A 21,647-nucleotide genomic window follows, 5' to 3' on the forward strand; every position below is an offset into this window, starting at 1 on the left:
TAATATGTGTTTGGAGACCAAATTTTATATTTTTTGAAATTTTTTTACTATTTTTTTAGATTTATTGAAAATCACTGTTTTTGGATGGTCCAGAATTTTCAGATCAAGTGATTTTCTAAATATCTAAAAAAATAGTAAAAAAAATTCAAAAAATGTAAAATTTGGTCTCCAAACACATATTAATATGGAGAATAAGATGAACGGTTCGGATCGACTGTTAGGATTTAAAAACTCAAATATAAAGCTGTAACACAGCAACAAGCCGTGATATGCATAGTACCATAGACTCACTCTTATTTTAATCACCTTATGGAAAAATTGGCTAGCGTTTTTGTGATTATAGAAGAGCAAAATAGATCATTTTATTTCCTAAACTACCCTTTATGGGGGCCCACCATTCCTTGAGCAAACCCAACCCAACCTCTTGAGAGTTGGACCTTCCACACGCCAAGCCAAGATTGCATTTTGCCTCTTCAAAACCCCTCCCTTCCTTTCCCATCTCCCATTCTGTTTCTCCCCTGCTTCCCTCCCTCTCTGAAAATTCCAATAGAAAATTGGAACCAAAAAAAAATGATGGCTGAGCCAGTGGAGCTACCTAGTAGATTAGCCATTCTACCCTTCAGGAATAAGGTTCTCTTGCCCGGTGCAATCGTACGGATCCGATGTACCTCACCTAGCAGGTGTGAACAGCCTTTGTTTTGGTTTCACATTTAGGAGTTCAGGTTTTGTAATTCGGGAACTTAAATTAGTTCGATTTTGGATCATGTACTGCTCGAACAGCCTTTGTGAGTTCGTTCGAATTTTCTTCTTCATTTGCCTGGAGCTAATTTGATATCGCAAATTTGAAATTTTGATAAAATTAGGTTAATTTAAGCTTCAATTGTTCAATTTGACTTTTGGGGTGAGAATTTCTACTTTTGGGTAATAGATATAATTTGCTTTGAGAGTACCCAGCCGTCAGTATGCTCTTAAAAACTTCTTAATTAGTTTGCATTTATTTCACGTTATTTTCTTTCTTCTTAAAATGAACTTGACATCTATACCTGCCAACCAATCTCTTCTCTGATTCGAGAGAGTCAACTTACTGCATAAAAATAAATTATCAACTTGGATCAAAGGGCAAGGAATCCTATGCTTATTTTCTAATGGAACTTGAGCCATCATGATGAAAATATGGCCCGTCAGTATTTGTGTTATCAAGTTGTCTTTTGTTCTCTAGCTTAATTCATAGGGTAGTTGAGGTGAAGTGCTTGCTGGTCAATGGACCAATAAGTTGACTTGTATGTTGTAAATATGGGTTGTTAATTACTTTAAATATTAACTTTTTTTTTTTTTTATCAACTATCTATTTCTGAATGCAATGTGATGTTGAAACTTTTTCTTTGAATCTTAGTCCAATTGATTTTGGCAGGAGAAAGATAATTTTTTTTATTTACTGTGCTCCTTTAATTTTTTACATGGTTCCATGTCAGTCAGTGGGTTTGACATGCAGAAAATAAATCTGAAAATTTAAAATAAAAGAAGGGCAGCATGGTAATGCATTATATTAGCCACCAGCTAGATCTTGTTTTACAGTATTGATTTATTTTTTGTAACTTTTATTATTTTACTCTTTTAAATGCAGTGTAAAGCTAGTAGAACAAGAGCTATGGCAAAGAGAGGAGAGAGGTTTAATAGGCGTGCTTCCTGTCAGAGACTCGGAGGCTGCGGCTGTTGGCACCTTGTTATCTCAAGGTTAATTTACAGTTCCTTTGTCTTTCTATTAAGTATAATTTCAAACATTTTTCAATTTTTTATTATGTTATTTAAACCTTAGGTGCTGGAGGTGATTCAAGCTATGGGAGTACTAAATCGACAGCTAATTCTTCGACTGAGCAGCAGAAGCAGGATTCCAAGAACCATCAGGAGCCCGTTCACTGGCACAATAGGTATATTTTTAATTAAAATTGGGGTTCTTTTGTGCAGAGAAACCCCACTATTTATGAATGGCTGTAAAAGCTCGTACTGTTTGTGACCATAAGCATTTGGAAAAGAAAAGTAATAGCCACTATTGTTCAATAATATCCGATAACCCTGATGATTTGATTAAATATGAATGGCAATCATCATCCTTCTTTCAGTATGGGAACTTGGAAAGTTCTTGTCCTAATCAATTCCCTTGCCCTTCTGTCACTATTTTTCTAATTATACCTAGTCATGAAAAATTTACTGGAAACTGGTAGTTGTAGAGATTAGTGGACTGGTGAACAAAAGAAAGAAACTAAAAAACTCTAGCTAAATAGAATATCCCATTGTTTATCCCTTGTCAGTTTAGGCACAGGTGTTTTGTAAATATGATAAATGGTGGGTCCTTCTACAAAAACCATAGCACATTTGATCTATGAATTACAAATTCCCCATTACTTTACATTTTCACCAAGCATAATGTGAAATTGTTGTGACCAGGGGAGTTGCGGCTAGGGCTTTGCATCTTTCGAGAGGAGTGGAGAAACCAAGCGGCCGAGTCACCTATATAGTCGTGCTTGAAGGCCTGTGTAGGTTTAGTGTTCAAGAGCTCAGTGCAAGAGGTACTTACCATGTGGCACGTATCTCACGTCTTGACATGACGAAGGCCGGTAAGTTAGTTAACAATTACTTACATTTCAAGTAGGTTAAGTTTTATGATTTTTACATTATTTACTTTTTTTTTCCCATTCTGATCGGGATGGATAGAGCTGGAGCTAGCAGAGCAAGATCCTGACATCATCGCATTGTCGCGCCAATTCAAGGCAACAGCCATGGAACTCATTTCTGTTCTTGAACAGGCAAATATCCCTATGCATTTACATTGTTTCCCTCGTTTCTATTCTTTGTTCTGATATATAAATTTCCTTTTATTTTGACTAATTTTCTTTTAACCATTACAGAAGCAGAAGACTGTTGGTAGAACAAAGGTACTCCTTGAAACTGTACCTGTTCACCGACTTGCAGATATCTTTGTAGCGAGTTTTGAAATAAGTTTTGAGGAGCAGCTTTCCATGCTTGATTCGGTCGACTTGAAAGTGAGGCTCTCAAAGGCTACCGAGCTCGTTGACAGACATTTACAGGTAAATTACAGGGCGTCAGTGGTCCTGATCAGGTTTTTTCTTGAATCGACCTGGAAGAGTTTGGTGTATGTTGGGAATTAGTTGCCAGCATTTATGCAATAAGGTCATATTGGAACTGACATTACCTAGGGTGACTCAGTTTTATTTTTAAGCTATTTGCATAATGTTGGAAATTGAAAAGTTAATTTTTTCCTTTTTGTGAACAGTCTATATTGGTAGCTGAGAAGATCACACAAAAAGTTGAAGGACAGCTGTCCAAGTCACAAAAGGAGTTTCTTCTACGTCAACAGGTACAGTTTGTCTCTCTCTCTCTCTGTTTTTTTTTAAGAAGTAGGCAGTCTGAGTTGTGATAACTATTACTGCTGTTAATGTTAAGCATCATAACCCATTATTTTTTTTCCTGAAGAAGCATATCTTAACAGACTCTTACTATTGATCATTATGTTCTTCTGCTGGGTGATTAACTGAGCATCATGCACAGTTTTTTCATGTATTTGAATATATAAGGGAAGGGATATATTGACAACCAAATATTTTACAAACACTACAACCAATGCCAAAATTTGCCAAATAAAAAAAAGCTGAAATTATAGTTGTGTTCTTTATAATTTATATAGGTGTTGGGAAATTCAAAGAATCGTTTGGTCTCTGATTAAATGTTGATAAAACAGGACCATGAACTTTTTAAATTACTTGATAGATGATCGATCAGTTTTTAAATGCACCAAATATGGGTACACAGTCTACCTAAATGATAGAGAACATATCAACATTTTTTTTTTTTTTTCATTTTGATAAGCAGTTTTTTGGTTGTTGTGACTATTAAATTAGCTTGTTGTCAATATAGCCCATCCCGTATATAAACATTTGATATTTGCTGATATATATATCTGTTATACAATGCACATGAAACAGATGAGGGCTATAAAGGAAGAGCTAGGGGACAATGATGATGATGAGGATGATGTTGCAGCCCTGGAAAGAAAAATGCAAAGTGCTGGGATGCCTCCTAATATCTGGAAACATGCTCATAGAGAGCTAAGGTACATCATCATTTCATATATATTTGATTGTCATTATATGGTATGTTTGGTTGCAATGAGAATAGGCTATTCTTGAGAACAAGCTATTCGGTGTTTGGTTGAGTTAGAATAGCTAGAATAGGGAATAAAACTTGTTTGTCTTATTAGAACAAGCTATTTCTCACAAATAGTTGGAACAAGCTATTCTAATAAGACAAACACCAATTTTGCTATTCTAGCTATTCTAATAACTAATATTTCAACCAAACATACCAAAGTGATCTTCCCAAAATCATTTCAGACTTCACCCTGAGTATATTTTATTGAAAAGACTTCTGTTAAATACATATGCGGAAACAAATAAATGCATAGAATTAGGGACAACTTGACCGCATGTTCTCCTCATATGGTTATTTTAGATGAAATTCTTTTTTAGTTTTGTTGAGAGCTTTTCTTAAATGTATTCAATTTGAACACCACAAAATATACTGGAAAAGTTTTCCACTCTCGAACCAATACCATTAGAATTGTTGATAAGTTCGTGATAAAATTATATATTTTCATATTGTATATAGTTAACTGCATGCAGAAAGTTGCTTGTTTCGGTCCTGGATAAAGTGGATTAGTATATGTAAACTGTAAATCTATACATTAATGTACATTTCACATGTAACACCTTAGATGAAGTCTGTCATTAAGTATTCAAGATGCCATATTATATATAAAATAAGAGGGTTCAAATGCCTCTATTCTTTGTGCCTCCACGAAGCCCCCATTTTTTAATTTTCTAGAAACAAAAATTCTAAACTTATATTTCAAATAAAATCGTTAGATGTGATCTATATTATTTTCTCTACATGCACATAAAAAATTATCCTTTTTCTGTTTTGTTTTTATTATGAATCAATAAGTTAAAAAAATAACATTCAGAAATTATCCGCATCAGTTTATTTTTGCTAGTTCTCGATAACAATCAAAACAACATTGAAATGTCATAATTTTTTACATATGCATAAAGAAAATGAAAATGATATAGATCATATTTAACAATTTTATTTTGACATTTCAAGTTTTAAATTTTAAGTTATTATAGTTTAAAAAATGGAGGTATTTGAACCTCCTGTTAAAATAAATTGCATGTCACATAAAATTGAATACACATTTGATGTGGGTTATTTATTTTTTATGCTTTTATCTGGCTATTTATGTACCACCCCTATGTTGCACCCAGTAGATTTGACAGAAAATAAAAGCATATTAAAAACCAGTAAGCAGGGAAGCAAAAGATTCATTCTCTTCTTCTTTCTCAAAGTATTTAAATATAACTTGTTCCACATTTGGACAGGCGGCTGAGGAAAATGCAACCACAACAGCCTGGGTATAGTAGTTCACGTGTGTACCTGGAGCTTCTGGCAGATCTACCTTGGCAAAAGGTTAGTGAAGAGAGTGAACTTGACCTCAGAGCTGCCAAGGAGAGCCTTGATCATGACCATTACGGGTTGACTAAAGTTAAACAACGCATTATTGAGTATCTTGCCGTTCGTAAGGTTAGTTTCTCTCTGCTAACATTATTCTTTTTCGTGAAAATCACTCCAAGTGTTTTACTTGGTACACAATTCTGAACAATTTTCATATTTGAACAGAAAACCTGGTTTTAGAACTTAAAGCCAATGAGTTGGATAATAGCACGACTAAAGTTCACCAGAATTAACTCAATTAAATTGCTGCATAAACTATCCGGTCTTTTTGCTTCAATTTAGATCGATTTTGAGTTTATTAGGGTAAGAAGGCTTGTCAAATGGTAGGGTAAAGTTGTGAACATAATTAATATTTTTTCCAATAAGCTCATTTGATGGTCGTTATAAAAAATGTGATCTCATTATTCGATGCTAGTTGCATATAAATAGGACAGTATTTGTTAGTTAAGAGTATGATGAAATTTTGGGGCAATTCTAAAATAATCCTTTTGCTGCCAGAAAGTGAACATTTAATATTATATGTATATTGTGGTGGCAGCTCAAACCTGATGCAAGGGGTCCAGTGCTATGCTTTGTGGGGCCACCAGGTGTCGGGAAGACATCTCTAGCATCATCAATAGCAAATGCTTTGAGCAGAAAATTTATAAGAATATCACTTGGTGGGGTCAAGGATGAGGCTGACATAAGGGGCCACCGCAGGACCTACATCGGTAGCATGCCTGGTCGCCTCATTGATGGACTTAAGGTTCTTTCTGTTACACTTTCATGTTTTTCTTCCATCTTTCTGAAGAAAATAATTCTTTGTTTTAACTTCTCCATGGTATTGTTTAAAAATGCAGAGAGTTGGTGTTAATAATCCAGTGATGCTTCTGGATGAGATAGACAAGACAGGTTCAGATGTTCGTGGAGACCCAGCATCTGCACTCCTTGAAGTTCTTGATCCCGAACAGAACAAATCATTTAATGACCAGTATCCTTTTTGTTTCTTTGGAAACCCACTAATTGATTCTGTTATGGCTTTACTAGACCATTTATATACTTATATTTTAGGTATATTGTCAGAACGCACTCCACTTTCAATTTTTTTCATCTGTTGAATAGGCATATAGCTATTCAGGGTAAGTATATTTTGAAGTAAGAATTTCACATTAGGTAACAAGATCCGTTATCAGAACTGTATGTTGGATAGACAGTTTACAATTTATCAGAAACAATTGTCTCTGTATCTTTCCATTTGTTGAATTATATCAAGACTTGTGATCCATCATTTCTATATATTTTTTTTTCCTTGACCGATTGGCCAGCTATTTGAATGTGCCTTTTGACCTTTCCAAGGTGATTTTTGTGGCAACTGCCAACCGGGCACAGCCGATCCCACCGGCACTGCTGGATCGTATGGAGGTGATTGAGCTTCCTGGCTATACTCCCGAAGAGAAACTCAAAATAGCCATGAAACATCTTATGCCAAGGGTCTTGGATCAGCATGGTTTGAGTTCTGAGTTTCTTCAAATCCCGGAGGTATGTGGACCTATAAAAATTCTCATATTCTTCTGGCGGATAAGATCTGATACTCTGGTGCACTATAACCATTCGCATTGGTTTTGGTCACAACCAAATGCAACTCTTTTGAGATATATGCATGTTGAATCTAACTGTAAAATATAAGCATGTGGCATCCAACTGTTGAAATACTCTGTTTAAAATTTTAGAATTCACCTTTTGACCTTCATGGACCTATTTCTTTCCTGTCTTTATAAGACTATATCAGGTCGGTTTAAATGCCAACTCGAGATGTTTAACAAACTAGTTTGAAGTAATCTGGTTGAGTTAGTGTAAACAAGGGGGGAGGGGGGGGGGGGGGGGGGGGGGGTAGATTTAGTTTTTTCATTTTTCCTTGATTTCTCCCAAATATTGTTAGAACTACAGTGTCAAGCAAATAACCCAAGATGGTATCGGTTGCAAATAAAGAGAATTATACATCATTTTTCAAAGCCACAAGCTGTTCCATGTAATTTGCAATGACAAAATATTTCTTTTGTACATTTATCAGGAAATGGTGAAGCTCATAATCCAAAGATACACACGTGAAGCCGGGGTGCGCAACCTAGAGAGGAACCTAGCTGCGCTGGCACGTGCAGCGGCTGTCAGAGTGGCTGAACAAGAAAGGTTCAGCACAGCAATTCAACTCAGCAAAGGAATACAGCCAATGGCTGCATCCACCACTGCCCTTCTTGACAGCCGTCTCGCTGGAGCTGGAGGTGGTTCTAGTCCAAGCACTGGAGAAGTTGAGATGGAAGTTATTCCCATGGATGTGAGTGGACATGAGATCTCCAGCTTTCATGGTGGTTCGCCTATTGTGGTAGATGAGCCAATGCTTGAGAAAGTTCTTGGGGTAAATTTATTCTGTTTACTCTAACATTTGTGAGATCTTTCATGTACCCTTACACAAGATACTAGACAGCAAGTATCTAGTAGTAATATATTTAAATTATTCAATAAATTCATAGATTCTGAAATTCTCTAAAAGTTGCCTAAACTACTTGGCTCAGACTATTTTTTGTCACTATGCTATTTAGTAAAATGAAAAGGAGAAATAAGATGAACAGATCCTTTACATGAAATTTTTAAAATTACGAAGTTTGCAGATTTTGTCTGTGAAACTCTTTTTGGTTCACAGACGTTGTCCATGATTCTCCTTTTACACAATATAATGCTGGTCGTGGCAAAACAAGAGAGGAGACATAGTCTGCGAATAAAAAAAGGTTCACAGTCATTGTCTGTGGACTTCCTAGTCCTAAAAATTTGAGCTATCAGGTTCCTTTTCTGTCACATCTCCTTCCCGTATTATTAAAGAAAGAAGTGGTTTTCCTCAACATAAACAAATGAAAGGGAAGGTACTTTTGGTAATTTTTTATTTTGGACAAGAATAGTATAAAAGACAATTCTTATAATCATAGCAGTGCATAAAATACATGTCATTTTGCAGGTTTATATATAACAAGGAAGTTTCCTCGGAGGACAACTGGAATTTCTGTACTCTTGTAATTTCGGTAATTGAATTAATTGAACTAATTTGGCTTTCATCCATAAAACTATGCAGCCTCCTAGGTTTGATGACAAAGAAGCAGCTGAGCGTGTGGCAAGTCCTGGTGTCTCAGTGGGGCTTGTATGGACCTCCTTTGGAGGGGAGGTCCAATTCGTGGAAGCCACAGTAATGGTGGGTAAAGGCGAATTACATCTTACTGGGCAACTTGGTGATGTCATCAAGGAATCTGCTAAGATTGCTCTCACTTGGGTATAGTTCTTTGTTCTCCTTTTTTATTTTAAGATCATAAACATTTCTATTCTTCATTAATCAGTTTACTTCAATCTATCATGTAATATTTTCCGGGTTATTTAATATTTTTTTATGGCCTGAATGGCAAGCAAAGGAAGAGAAGGGAAGCATCAAACACATTGTCAGCTAATCTCTGTTGCAGAACTGCAACTATAAAAAACATCTCCATTATTTATTTATTTGTTGATTTGTTGTATGTTTTGTCAGGTGAGAGCTAGGGCATCAGAGCTAGATATATCTTCTACGTCAGATAAAAACTTGTTGGAAAACCGGGACATCCACATACACTTCCCAGCAGGGGCCGTCCCGAAGGATGGACCATCAGCCGGGGTTACAATGGTCACATCTCTTGTATCACTTTTCAGCGAGAGGAAGGTTCGCGCCGATACAGCCATGACTGGGGAGATGACTCTTAGGGGCCTTGTGTTACCAGTAGGTGGCATCAAAGATAAGGTATGTTTTGCAATTTGCATGTATATTGGTAGCAAAAGTATGTATTGATCAGGATGACCTGAGATGTATAGAAACCCATTTCTAATTTGATTTGGGTTGGAATGAGCCTAATATCGACTGGACACAAATTTGGAGCGACACGAAGCATCTAAACATTGCTCAAGATAGCTTTATGGAGTCTATAATTAAACTAGATAATAATCTGCGAGAACTAAATAATGTCCCAACAAATCACACTTGACCTGTCTAGAGTTTCAGGGTATAGATTAACACTATGTGAGGTTGACTTGTTGTTGCATCAGGTTCTAGCGGCTCACCGGTATGGCATCAAAAGAGTAATTATACCAGAGAGAAACTTGAAGGACCTTGCTGAAGTTCCATCTGCCATTCTTTCCGGCTTGGAGGTAACTATTATTTTACCTGAAAGAGTCTTTATGTAATTTCTATTATAAATACTATATATAAAAGTAGATAAAGGCCTGTTAGTATACTTTTTAATACTAGTACATACCGGTGATTTATGATTGGTCAAGCTAGCTACCTGGTTTGATTTTTTGTTTTCTTTCCTTTCTCATCTTTTGTGGGGTTCTTTGGTATCTAACCCCTTAACCTAACTATTTTTTTTTTTAATTTTCATATGCGTCGAGTTCCCTGCAAAAACGTATCTCGATGCTGATGAATTACTTAACCCTAAGAATATTTGGACTGGTGGAGAGTTTTTTTTTGGTGTGTGTTGGGGGGGGGGGAGGGGGTTGGGGATGTTCTGGTCTTTACTTCTTAGTCAATTAATCACCAGACTTGCAAGAAAGGCTCAACTAGAGAAGGAAATTAATCGTGCCATTATCAGGTACGTGGCGTGATGTGACCGTCCTTCATCATCTTAGTCAAGTCACGTCACGTCATATTACATGACCAATTTTTTCAATATTATTTCTTAATTATACTTTTTTTGGGTACATTTTGTTGTTATTTTCTTTGAACTAACTTAAACTTGATAACAATAATTAAACGCGATCAGTCACTTTACGTGTGGTTGCCATGAAAACACGTGACGTGACTGTCCTCCACCATTATAGTCACAACATGTTAGTCACCTCACATCACGTCACGTTTTTCCTTCTCTAGAGTCAACCCAGCATAACATTAACATTGTTTCCCTAGTATGGACCCATAGTGGGCTGTGCTAAATTGGACTATACAACATATCCAGATTATTAGTGATATCTTGTTGAAATTGTTGGATTCCAAACATTCTTATTTCTTACTTTGTAGATACTGCTTGTGAAGCGCATTGAAGATGTCCTTGAACACGCATTCGAAGGTGGGTGCCCACTACGCAAACACTCCAAATTGTAGCACCATGAATTATAAATTTTAGGTATGTCTTAATTTGCTCCGTACATGAAAACGAGTGAGATACTACAGCGCGGGTCAACAACAACCTCAGAAACTACATGCCGTCAAAAAGGCAAACCCTGGATGAACCATTATGTAGCAAAGATCTATATTTATTACATACAAATGGGGAATTAACTCGTGTTGTGCGAGAACAGTTGCATCAGTTTTAGTGAGAGCTGTTATGGACTTATGGTCGATGCAATTATTAGTGTATATTAGAGATCAATGTATTTCCTAGGCTTTGTATTGTTTCTCTCTTCCAGCTCGGAGGTGTTGTACAACATGGTTAATTACGACTGTGCTTATGCTTGGGAGCTTGCGAGTACTATTCAACCTTTTTATTTTTATTTTTATTTGTGATGGCGTATTAGAGAACACCGAGCAGTGACTCACAGTGCCTAGCAAATATGTTAAAATCGATGTACGAACGACATCTGATTTATTATTGGGTAGCGCTATTTTCAGGATAGTTTTTAAATATTCAGCGCTCAATCCAAATTTTTTACGATTATACCCCCCTTTACCCTAATTAATGTTTTCCTTATTTTTTTGTTCTATATACTTAATTATTTTTTTTTCCAAAGGAAGCCATCTATGATAGGATTAAGATTGAAGGTACGGTTGTCCAGCCGTTAGGGAGTTAGGCCCCTTTTTTTAGACAGCATCTATCTTCGTAACAATCTTTCATTTCATTCTCCTGTCATTAACTACTTGAATAACTATTATTAAGCGAGACCACTTACTATTTGGGGACTAACTAATATTTGAAAGATTTTTTAACTGACGCGCGTAGGTATTCATCTATAATGCATCAAATATTCATATGTAACACATTAAGTATTCATACCTAATATATCAAGTATTTAAAAAAAAAGTTGGACACATTTTTAGAGGTGATTTTTTTTTCTCTGTTCAATCTAATTAATATTTTTGACGATCGGTGAGGAATTTTGCAAATCTAAAATCACAAATGTTTTCTACATAATTTTATCTTTCAAATGAGATTCATGATGACATATTTTCGAGTTGTCCGTTGCACAAGTATTCATTCTCATCGAGAAAACATTCATCTTAGTCGTGCAAGTGCAAATCTGAAAACTGGACACATCACTCATCTATTTTTTACACGTTTTTAGAGGTGCTTTTTTTTCTCCGTCCAATATAACCAATATTTCTGACGATTTGTAAGGAATTTTGCAAATCTAAAACCACGAATGTTTTCTATACAATTTATCTTTCAAATGAGATCCATAATGACATACGTTCGAGTTGTTCGTTGCATAAGTATTCATACCTCGTTACGCAAGTATTCATAACTCATCGAGAAAGTATTCATCCTCGTCATGCAAGTGTAAATACAAAAATGGGCATATTACTCAATCCATTTTTTACATGTTTTTAGAGGTAGTTTTTTTTTCTTCGTTCAATCTAAACAATATTTCTGATGATATGTGAGGAATTTTACAAATCTAAAACCAAGAATTTTTTTTACACAATTTTATTTTTCAAATGAGATCCATGATGACATACTTTCGAGTTGTATGTGCATAAGTATTCATATCTTATCACGCAAGTATTCATACCTAAGATATCAAATATTCATTCATACACGTTGAAGTATTCATATCTAAGACATCAAGTATTCATTCGTATACCTCTATTTTTTTCAAATTTTTTTTATGTCATTTCTTAGTATGCAGTGGCTTAATTCACCATTAATAAAGCTTTGTTCTTTGCAAATAACTTGCTACTTCATGAGGAAGGAGAACATAGACATGAAAGAGATTATACAAAAATATTTTGATACGATCGACAGTGATGGATCTGACCCGACAGAGACGTGCTCAAGTATTCATTCATGCACATTGAAGTATTTAATCTCGGCAGAGACGTGCTTGATTGGGATGGAGTGATGGATGATCTCCGGTAGAACGTTCGTTGGAGCGGGGAGCAGCAGGTATAGATGAGAAAAACAAAGGCGGAGGCGGAGGTGAGAGAGAAAGGCGGAGACGGAGGTGAGAGAGGGAGGAACCTTATCGATGAAAAAAAAGAGGTGGAGGCGGAGGTGGGAGAGGGAGGTAGAGGCAGAGGTGGGAGAGAAAGGCGGAGGCATAGGTGAGAGGCGGAGGTGAGAGAGGCGGAGGTGGAAGAGGGAGGTGGAAGAAGAAGATGGAGGTGAAAAATGAGAATGTATGTGGAAGAAAAAGGAAGAAAGAGAAAAGAAATAAAGGTTGTTAGAAATGATAGTTATAGTTAAAATAGAAAGTTAGTTGGATGATGAAATGAGAGATCGATAGGTGGGAGAAATTATAATTACCCTTTTTTTTTAATGTAAAATTGTGTGTTTTTTTACAAATTTGAACTTCTGGTTTACATTTATATGGTGTTGACTACAATCTATCATGAAAATAATCAAACTTGTAAATTGAACCTAATCAAGGTACACAACATACTTTGCTATTACTTCTATAGTATGAAATATTTTTAGAAGTATATATATATTTGATATTTTGAAAAATATCAAATATTATTCAAATTAGAAAAATATGCATATGTATTTTCATTTCTTAAATATCACATGTATCATATTATAATCAATTTGAATGATGTTTACCATTCCACCGAAATTTTTTTAGTTAGCATCCTAATAAATTAGAATTAAACAACTACCACCTAAAATCTCAAATTTGAGTTTTTACCACGAATGCATATCCAGTCTGCACACCAGGTGCGCGGACTGGTATGCGTACCAAAATTGATCTTTCTATTATTTTTTATTTTTTATTTTTCGGTGTGTATATATATTATTTTTGTTCTATTCTTAATTGTTTGAAAATTTTGGCCTAATTTTTTTTCTGTTCTATTATACTTCGCTATGTGGTATTTAGAATTATATGTACACATAAAATTTGACGGTGAAATTGTAGAAAATAGAACACAATTATTTAACAAATAAATTTTAGGACTAAATTTGAACTAAAAATTACTGCAACAAATTATACACACAATATGAGTAGCATTTTGTACTAAGTTGGTGCACAAATTGCTATAAATTATATGCACAATTCGATAAATATTTTATACTACAAATTATACGCAGAACAAAAAAAAATAGTCAAAAAATTTCAAACAATTCAGAACATAGCTTAAAAAAAGGTGCACACCGAAAAATAAAAAATAATTAATTTTGGTACGCATACCCAGTCCGCGCATCAAATCAATTTTAGAATTTTAATGCTGCAAATTTAAAGACTTTGAGATAAACTACTAATTGAATTTCAAATTGAAAAAAATGATTTTAATTTTCTAATCTAAACATTTTTATTTTTTTAAGAAACATCACATGGATGTATGCCATAATCACTCTAATATATATATTTTGTGTAAAGGTTGGAGGTCAAGCCATCCAACTATTTAATACATTTGTAATACAATAAATGATTTCCCCCATCTGGGTTTCGAATCCATGATCTCCCATATAGAGATCATGTGCCTTTGCTACTAGACTAAATGCTAGTTCATTCTAATTTTTTTAAAAAAAAAAATCAATTTTATTGTACCGTAACAATTGGGGAGTGCTATTCTGAAATTGTATTATTAAGTGAAAAGAGAAATTTATTTCATTATACTATGTTTACTCTTATTTAATATATGTTTCTTTTGTTTTAAACGGTATAAAAAAAAATCTATTTAATGCATTTAATATCGAAGAGAATGTCACAATGGTTATTTGAGAAAATTCAAGATATTATTGGTTAGTATAACGTGTCACTTGATTGCAGCAGAAAAATGCCATTAATTTTTTTCTAACTTTCTACAACATTTCATTGGAAGAGAATTCTATGCATCATGATATGCTCAATAGTAAAAATATAAATTACCTTTCTAAAAGAAAATATGAAAGACTTAACACACTAAGAAGATTATCTTATTTATTCACATTGTTTTCTCCTATTCAAATAATCAATATATAGACTACACAAATCTCATGATGTGATAGAAGCAGAGATGCAAACTAATCAAATATTATTCGTCTGTATCCATGCTTGTATTCTAATTTTTGCAGATTCATATTTGGATACAAATAGTTTGCAAATACGGATAATGATATGATTTATATGGATACATATACATATAAGGTTTCAGTTTCGGAAGTGGATACAAAATTATAGATACAGATAATTATCCGTACCCATTATCAAAACAAATCCTAGGTATTGAAACAAGTATTTTCTTTTTCGAAAATTTCATTTCTTTTTGCAAAGATAATATTGATGAGGAGGGTTTTCAAATGTACTATGATTTTGTGCTCCAATATACTCCACATTCTTTATCTCCATTTTGAAAGTCCGAACAGTCGATCTGAACCATTCAACATTATCTTCATAATAAAATATGCTTGGAGATCAAAATTTATATTTTTTTTAGAGTTTTTTTTACTATTTTTTAGATAGGTACAATATCACTTTTTTGGATGGTCCAATATCTCCTTAAAATAGTGATTTTGTACCTATCTAAAAAATAGTAAAAAAACTCTAAAAAAATATAAATTTTGATCTCCAAGCATATTTTATTATGAAGATAATGTTGAATGGTTCAGATCGACTATTCGGACTTTCAAAATGGAGATAAAGAATGTGGAGCATATTAAAACACAAAATTATGATGCATTTAAACCCTCCTCAATATTGATATACTATTATCAAACAAATCATAATCCTCCATAGCAACCAAATTGTTAGGAGAGTGTTATTTTACACACAACAATTGTAATAGTTAGCGCTGAGAGAATTTTTTTTCCTCTTTATACCTGTTTTACCCTCCCTATACTCTCTTTATTCAATTAACATTGATTCTCTCTCTCTCTCTTTGATTGACTCATTCAAAAAATAAAAACACTCAATTAACGCACACTGCAGATTCTCTCTTTATGATTGATCAATCTGATGTTCAATTCTTCATCTACAAAGATGGAAATTAATTAAATTGTAGAATTTATAGGAGAGAAACTCAGAATGAGATCAAATTCCATGATATTGATGCATCTATTGTATCCTCATTTCGATGCTAGAGAGGATATCAAGAAACCAAACAAGAAGGAAGCAGCTTTTGAAGTTGGCTATCAACCATTCTCTCAACAGTTGAGACTTCAAGCAAGAGAACGAAAAGAGGTAAGCTGACCATCTTATTTTTGTTTAATTTAGCTTATAAATGATTTTTTTTATCTCAAATTCGTAAAATAAGATGATTACATTGTATGTTGATTCCTTGCATTTAAAATATGAACTATCTATAGCTAACAATAACTAGATGCCATTAAGGTGTTTGATGAAATGCCATTATGGTGTGTATTTTTGGTTAAAGGTGTTCGATGAAATATTTTTTTTTAGGCTGTCAGAGTTGTATTAAAATCATAAAACTGAAAAATTAAATCTCACATGAGTCTAATCAGCATGCCTCTACTACTCTCACCCCTATATACGTCCTCTCAAAATACTCAAAGCAGTAAAGCCTATACTGGTAAAAACAAAACGATAGAAACAGTAATATAAAAAAACAACACAATAATCTCATTTAGAAATTAACAGTGCTTGAAGCCTTGAACCATAAGCTCTCTTCCATCAGAATTCCTTTTTTCCAATAGATTAGGCTCAATACAATACTATACATGCATGGTAAAAGAATCCCACTGTACTAGTACACTGAAAATTGCAAACTGAATTGCACCTTTTACTTTTTATTTGGTAATTGAAAGCCACAATTTATTCATAATTCTGAATTACTTTGCATTTTATTAACAGATGAATCTTAACGAGCCAGTCAATAATGATGGCATAGATAATTGAAAGCTTGAGTTAATAAGGTTGAGCTTTGAGACTTTTTGAGACTTCTTATGAGTTGATAAAGGGAATTTGCATTTTTTTTTCTTAGAAATAGACTCTCATTCTTTCTAGGAAAAATCATGAGAGATGTATTCTTGTTTGAAATTTCGAAAGTACCTAAACAACAAACAATACGCTAGAAGGGACACCGATAACACATGACAACAGTTCTGTTGAGCACTCTCCACTAGAGACTAGTACCGGTACTGAGGCAGAGGCAGAATAAGTGTTGTTCAAGACTAATATTAATACTGATACTGAGGCAGGCAATGGGTGTTGAGTTGAAGACCAGTACCGAGACTGGTATTGAGGCGGACAGCATGATTTTTGTGAAATTTTACTGTTATCTTAAGAAAAGAAAGAGATCCTGTATATATTCAGAGATGAGATCTTACCAAAAAAATGAAAGAGGAGTCTGTGTAACTTCCTTTTTTTTTCCTTTCAAAGAGAGAAAATATGCAGTAATTGAGTCAATATAAAAAAAAAGATAGTGTTGAAAGGGTTAAATCAGAATTAAATAAAAAAGAATTCTCTCAGCGCTAACTACTACAATTGTTACGTATAGAATAGTACTCATTTCAAAAGGTACTTTCATCATCTATAAAAGTGTAGAAGGTACAATTGTTGCGTGTAAAATAACACTCTTCCACCGATTTATCATCCATAAAAGTGTGAAAATAGATCTGCTGCGATTCTTTGAGAATCACATGATCTGTTATTCCAAATCCATTCTTTTATTTTCTAAAATGCATAAATTTCAGAAACTGTTGTTTTCTATACACAAATTTTAAAACAGGTGAGTTTAAAATAAAAAGTCCTGTGATTCTCAAAGCAGATTTATTTCCGCACTTTTATAAATGATAAACCGGTGGGGGACACATTGTCAGAGATTGTGGGACCGGGATGCAGTGACTCTGGGATATTTTCCATTGTCGTGACATTTCAAGAACTTTTAAGTGGACTTTTCAAGCAGATTTATTTCCATAAAAGTGCACCGCCTTAGTTAACATCTCCAAAGAGAGGGAACAGTAGATTAATAGCACCGTGGAAAGTCGAAAAGCCGCGAACTAAAGAGTAATAGCGATTTGTTACAAAGTGCATATTTATTTCCTTCTCTTCCCTCTGAATTTCACCCTCTCAATACTCAACGACAATCGACTAGAATTTGTTGTCGCTACGAGAGATGTATACCCCAAGTCGATCAAAATACAACAGCCCAGTGGTACATGCTTGTTCTACAAGTTTTCTATCTTCTTGTCAATTTTAGACTGAATTTGATTGATTCTTTTGGTTTATTTTTTATTGGTGATCAACTGTGCAGGGTGGTGATAGGTTTATACCCACGAGGAGTCTAATGGATATGGATTATGCAAGATCCACTTTCTCTAATTGGACACCCGTTAAGAAGCCTAAAGAGGAGGAACACTTCCTACCAACAACCAAGGTTTGTTCTTGATTTCATTTTCATTTTATTTCTCAGGTTTTTTTTGTTCAAGTTCCAAATTTTTTTGTCCAGGATCTTAAATTCTATCATCCCCAACTATTTTTTTGCACTCTAAACTGCAGTGCAGTTCCTATATATCTTTTATACGAATTTTCCTTTCACTAGTAATTTATTTTTCTTTCTTTTGTATTACTGTTTGAATCCTATTTTTGCAACAACCTAAACCCTCGAGTGTAAATGGTAAAGTCTCTGTTTCTTGAAATAAAAAAAACTTAGCCTTTTGCCCTCTTTTCTTCTCTGATAGGATGAATATAGGAGAAGAATAGAAGAGCATTTTAATGTGGATTCGGAAGGGAAGCCTAGAAGGATGCTTGTCTTTCGTACATCCAATGGTTGCAAAAGAAAGCTCGAGTTCCCAGAAGAGTCTCTGACGAGCCAGAGCTGTCTTGTAAAACCAGTTCGACATGTCACCACAGTACTTCGTTTCTATTACTTTGAAAAATGTCACATTCAGATGAGTTTAGATGTCTTCATTTGTATCAGTCACACCAGCCTTCGGTAAGAGTTACGTACAAATCAGTGAATCTGGCTGCATTTTGGATCAGGTGCTGGAGTTGACAGTCCAGTATTGTATATTCGCTGGTTTAACTATATTACTTTATTTAACTTTTTAATTATTTTGGGGTGAATTGTCTATATAGGTTCAATAAGGCACTTCAATTTACAGAACTATAGTTAATTGAGGCAAATTAGGATTATAAAACTCAACTTGCGCAGAAGCTAGTTATAGTTATCATATTGTACAGTATAAAACAAATTCTCAATGCAAAATTCAGTATTCAGATCTGGTACTAGATGCGCCCAATTTGCGAGACAGTGACTGTCTGAAGTTAATGGATTGGAGCAGAGAGAACATTCTTGCAATAGCTCTCGGTCTCTCAGTGTATCTCTACAAGGCTGACACATGTAAGACTGAGTTGCTTTTAGAAACTGACAGCTATGATGACTACCCCTCCAGTCTTGCCTGGTCAAATGATGGTCGCACACTAGCAGTTGGATTCTCCACATCGCGTATTGAGGTCTGGGATGCTGTCAGCCGGCAACTGGTAGTCTACAATGTGCCTATTTATAATTTTTTTTATTCCCTGATTAGGAAGATATCAGTTTGTTACTTCTAATTGCATGTATATTAGATTGGAATTGTAGAGGAGCATGGTGGAAGAGTAGGGTCACTTTGTTGGAACCGTCATGTTTTGTCGTCAGGAAGCCGTGATGGGTTGATCATCAACCATGATGGTAAGTATAAAAAAACAATCTGATAAACAAATTTTAGAAAGAACTGGTGGTACAGAAACAATGTATCCACATAATATGAAGAATTAAAGGCCCGTTGGTTTTCTTACCCTGTATCTTCTTTTGTTCTCCCTTGGCAGTTAGAGCAAATGGGAGAATGGTCTCTCGCCTCCGGGCCCACTTAGGTGAAGTGTGCGGTCTAAGGTGGTCAGAAGATGGTGCCAAGCTGGCAAGTGGTGGAAATGATGGTCTTGTCCATGTATGGGACCGGCAGTGCATGCGACAAAGCTCTAAGTACCTTTATCAGTTCAAGGACCATACTGCACCGGTGCGGGCCCTTGCCTGGTGCCCCTTTAAATCAAACACTTTGGCCACTGGTGGAGGGCCCACTGATGGATCTATTAAGATCTGGAGTACTGAGAGTGGCAATTGTGTAACTACTATTGACACTGGTTCTCAGGTAGCCTTAGTTGAATAATAATTTCTGTTTTGTTTTTCATTTTGTTTTACAATGTTACTTTATTTTTTATTCTATGACCAAGCTTAGCTCTTAATTATTAAGCAATTGCAATTTAGTGTTGTGATAGTTTTTTTAGTGGTAAATTTCTCATGTACTTTTATGCACTAGGATAACCAAAGGAAGACAGAAATAAGGCTGCCCCGTATATCAGTTTTACAAGAACTAAGTATCGCAGGTGGCCGTCCCGAGAAGTTTTCAAAACATCATTGGTTGTTAGATCATAAATTTATATTTTATAAATTACTATAGTTTCTCAAATCTCAATGGTTCACAGGAGTATGCATTGCAGATAGTAGTCCTCAAATGATTTATCATGAAGATGTTAGATAATCAGTTCTCATCCCTTGGATAATTCCACTTATGTTGAAAATTCTCAATATTTGATTATTATACTGTAGTATTTTTAAAATAAAAATTATACTTTTGTACACAGGTTTGTGCCTTGGAATGGAACAAGCACCAAAAGGAGATACTGAGTGCGCATGGTTTGGAGGAGAATCTGATCACTTTACGATCATATCCTTCATTGAGAAAAATTGTAGATTTAAAGGGCCACAAAGATAGAGTTCTCCACCTTACTCAGGTGTTTTGAAATACTATTGCTATCGATTTTATTACTAGCTGAATCTTGTCATTTAAGGCAAGTTGCTAATACAGTTACCTATCATCACTGGAACCTGTGAGATTGTTCCTTTCATTGGTTGGTTGCTTTGTGCTGCCTTTTTTTTGTTCTTTTTGGTGAGGTTAAATACCTGAAGTGCAAGCATTATTCAAGTTTTCTCCTCGGGATGAAACTAAGAGATTTTAATGAAACCTTCATGTGAATCCCTTATTGGTATATACTGGTGACTTATTGGTTTGATTCCTTTATGCAGAGCCCAGATGGCTCAAGGGTGGCATCAGCCTCACCAGATGAGACAATACGATTTTGGAAAGTCTTCGGTCCCCCGCCTTCTCCAAGAAAGGGGGATGATGAGAGCATGTTCTCTCTAAAGAGAATGCACATTCGCTGATCTTGTGACTGAAGCTAGTTTAAATCTACTATAATTACTATTCCTTAGATTTGGCCTGCCTTGAAGAATAATAACAAAAGAAAGATTTGGCCTTCCTTGAAGAATAACAAAAGAATCACTGTTAACATCGATTAAATGTAGATAGGTGGAAGATTATCAGAAGGAAAGAAAAAGATAGGTAGAAGGATTTTAAAATCCCTGTTCAAATATAGAGATTTGCATTTACCACTTAATGAATTTAGCTTGTGTAGATTTAGGAGGGGCATTGGAATGGCTTTCGGGCAAAAGTTTATATGAAAGTTTAGTTATTTCAGTTTATGTAGTTTTTTCTATTCTTTCTTTTTTGCGGTAATAGATGAAAAACTGAGCCAATATTACTTTGACATAATTAATATTGTTGAGCTGCTGACAGAATAGAAAAATCAAACACATAATAAGCAAGTAAGGATGTTGTTTTTTTTTTTTTCATTATGTAGGTTTTGTGAAAATTGAAAATGATTTCATACCCAGAATAGTGAACCTCTTCATTTGCTATACATTGACTGCTCGTGTTAACTCTGTTCATCTATGCATTGTCACAATGTGGATCCGGATCCGTGCTATCTTTTAGATTCTGATGTGCTGTCTCAATTTCGAAATTTTTTCTTAGGCATATCTTTCTTTAGCTGGCGCATCTCTACTCTCACAGACACATCCAATTTTGGAAGTCTGTATTTGGTTT

The 21,647-nt window shown here is 34.8% G+C and overlaps 2 protein-coding genes across 4 annotated transcripts; both read left to right on the forward strand.

Annotated features, from left to right (window-relative positions):
* The first annotated feature begins 386 nt into the window (after window positions 1-386).
* On the forward strand, window positions 387-11,109 carry LON2 (lon protease 2). Its single transcript, XM_078317538.1, has 17 exons — window positions 387-680; window positions 1,625-1,734; window positions 1,817-1,928; window positions 2,446-2,615; window positions 2,713-2,804; window positions 2,907-3,086; window positions 3,293-3,376; window positions 4,002-4,129; window positions 5,454-5,655; window positions 6,125-6,331; window positions 6,426-6,556; window positions 6,891-7,104; window positions 7,637-7,978; window positions 8,687-8,881; window positions 9,131-9,376; window positions 9,679-9,780; window positions 10,649-11,109. Exons 1-17 carry the CDS (start codon window positions 571-573, stop codon window positions 10,730-10,732), a joined length of 2,709 nt encoding a protein of 902 aa, XP_078173664.1. The 5' UTR covers window positions 387-570; the 3' UTR covers window positions 10,733-11,109.
* A 6,546-nt stretch (window positions 11,110-17,655) lies between these two features.
* On the forward strand, window positions 17,656-21,252 carry LOC144567407 (cell division cycle 20.2, cofactor of APC complex-like). Of its 3 annotated transcripts, XM_078317539.1 has the most exons (8): window positions 17,656-17,878; window positions 17,978-18,100; window positions 18,405-18,575; window positions 18,937-19,206; window positions 19,294-19,396; window positions 19,534-19,853; window positions 20,347-20,496; window positions 20,789-21,252. In XM_078317539.1, the coding sequence occupies exons 1-8, from the start codon at window positions 17,840-17,842 to the stop codon at window positions 20,924-20,926; spliced, it is 1,314 nt and encodes a 437-aa protein (XP_078173665.1). In that variant the 5' UTR covers window positions 17,656-17,839; the 3' UTR covers window positions 20,927-21,252. The 3 variants fall into 3 exon arrangements, with proteins under 3 accessions (XP_078173665.1, XP_078173667.1, XP_078173666.1); XM_078317541.1 differs by lacking the exon at window positions 20,347-20,496 and having other exon boundaries at window positions 17,684-17,878; XM_078317540.1 differs by lacking the exons at window positions 20,347-20,496; window positions 20,789-21,252 and adding an exon at window positions 20,022-20,332 and having other exon boundaries at window positions 17,684-17,878.
* Window positions 21,253-21,647: the final 395 nt, after the last annotated feature.

Source organism: Carex rostrata, chromosome 16 (assembly GCF_964058835.1).
Source record: "Carex rostrata chromosome 16, lpCarRost1.2, whole genome shotgun sequence".
NCBI classification, from domain to species: domain Eukaryota; kingdom Viridiplantae; phylum Streptophyta; class Magnoliopsida; order Poales; family Cyperaceae; genus Carex; species Carex rostrata.

Coding starts and splice junctions, on each gene's coding strand:
- LON2 (XM_078317538.1), top strand. CDS start 571: ATGATGGCTGAGCCAGTGGAGCTACCTAGTAGATTAGCCATTCTACCC. Junction 1,735..1,816: donor TGGCACCTTGTTATCTCAAG/GTTAATTTACAG, acceptor TTTAAACCTTAG/GTGCTGGAGGTGATTCAAGC. Junction 9,377..9,678: donor TAGGTGGCATCAAAGATAAG/GTATGTTTTGCA, acceptor TTGTTGCATCAG/GTTCTAGCGGCTCACCGGTA.
- LOC144567407 (XM_078317539.1), top strand. CDS start 17,840: ATGTATACCCCAAGTCGATCAAAATACAACAGCCCAGTG. Junction 18,576..18,936: donor CAGTTCGACATGTCACCACA/GTACTTCGTTTC, acceptor TGCAAAATTCAG/TATTCAGATCTGGTACTAGA. Junction 19,854..20,346: donor CTATTGACACTGGTTCTCAG/GTAGCCTTAGTT, acceptor TTTTGTACACAG/GTTTGTGCCTTGGAATGGAA.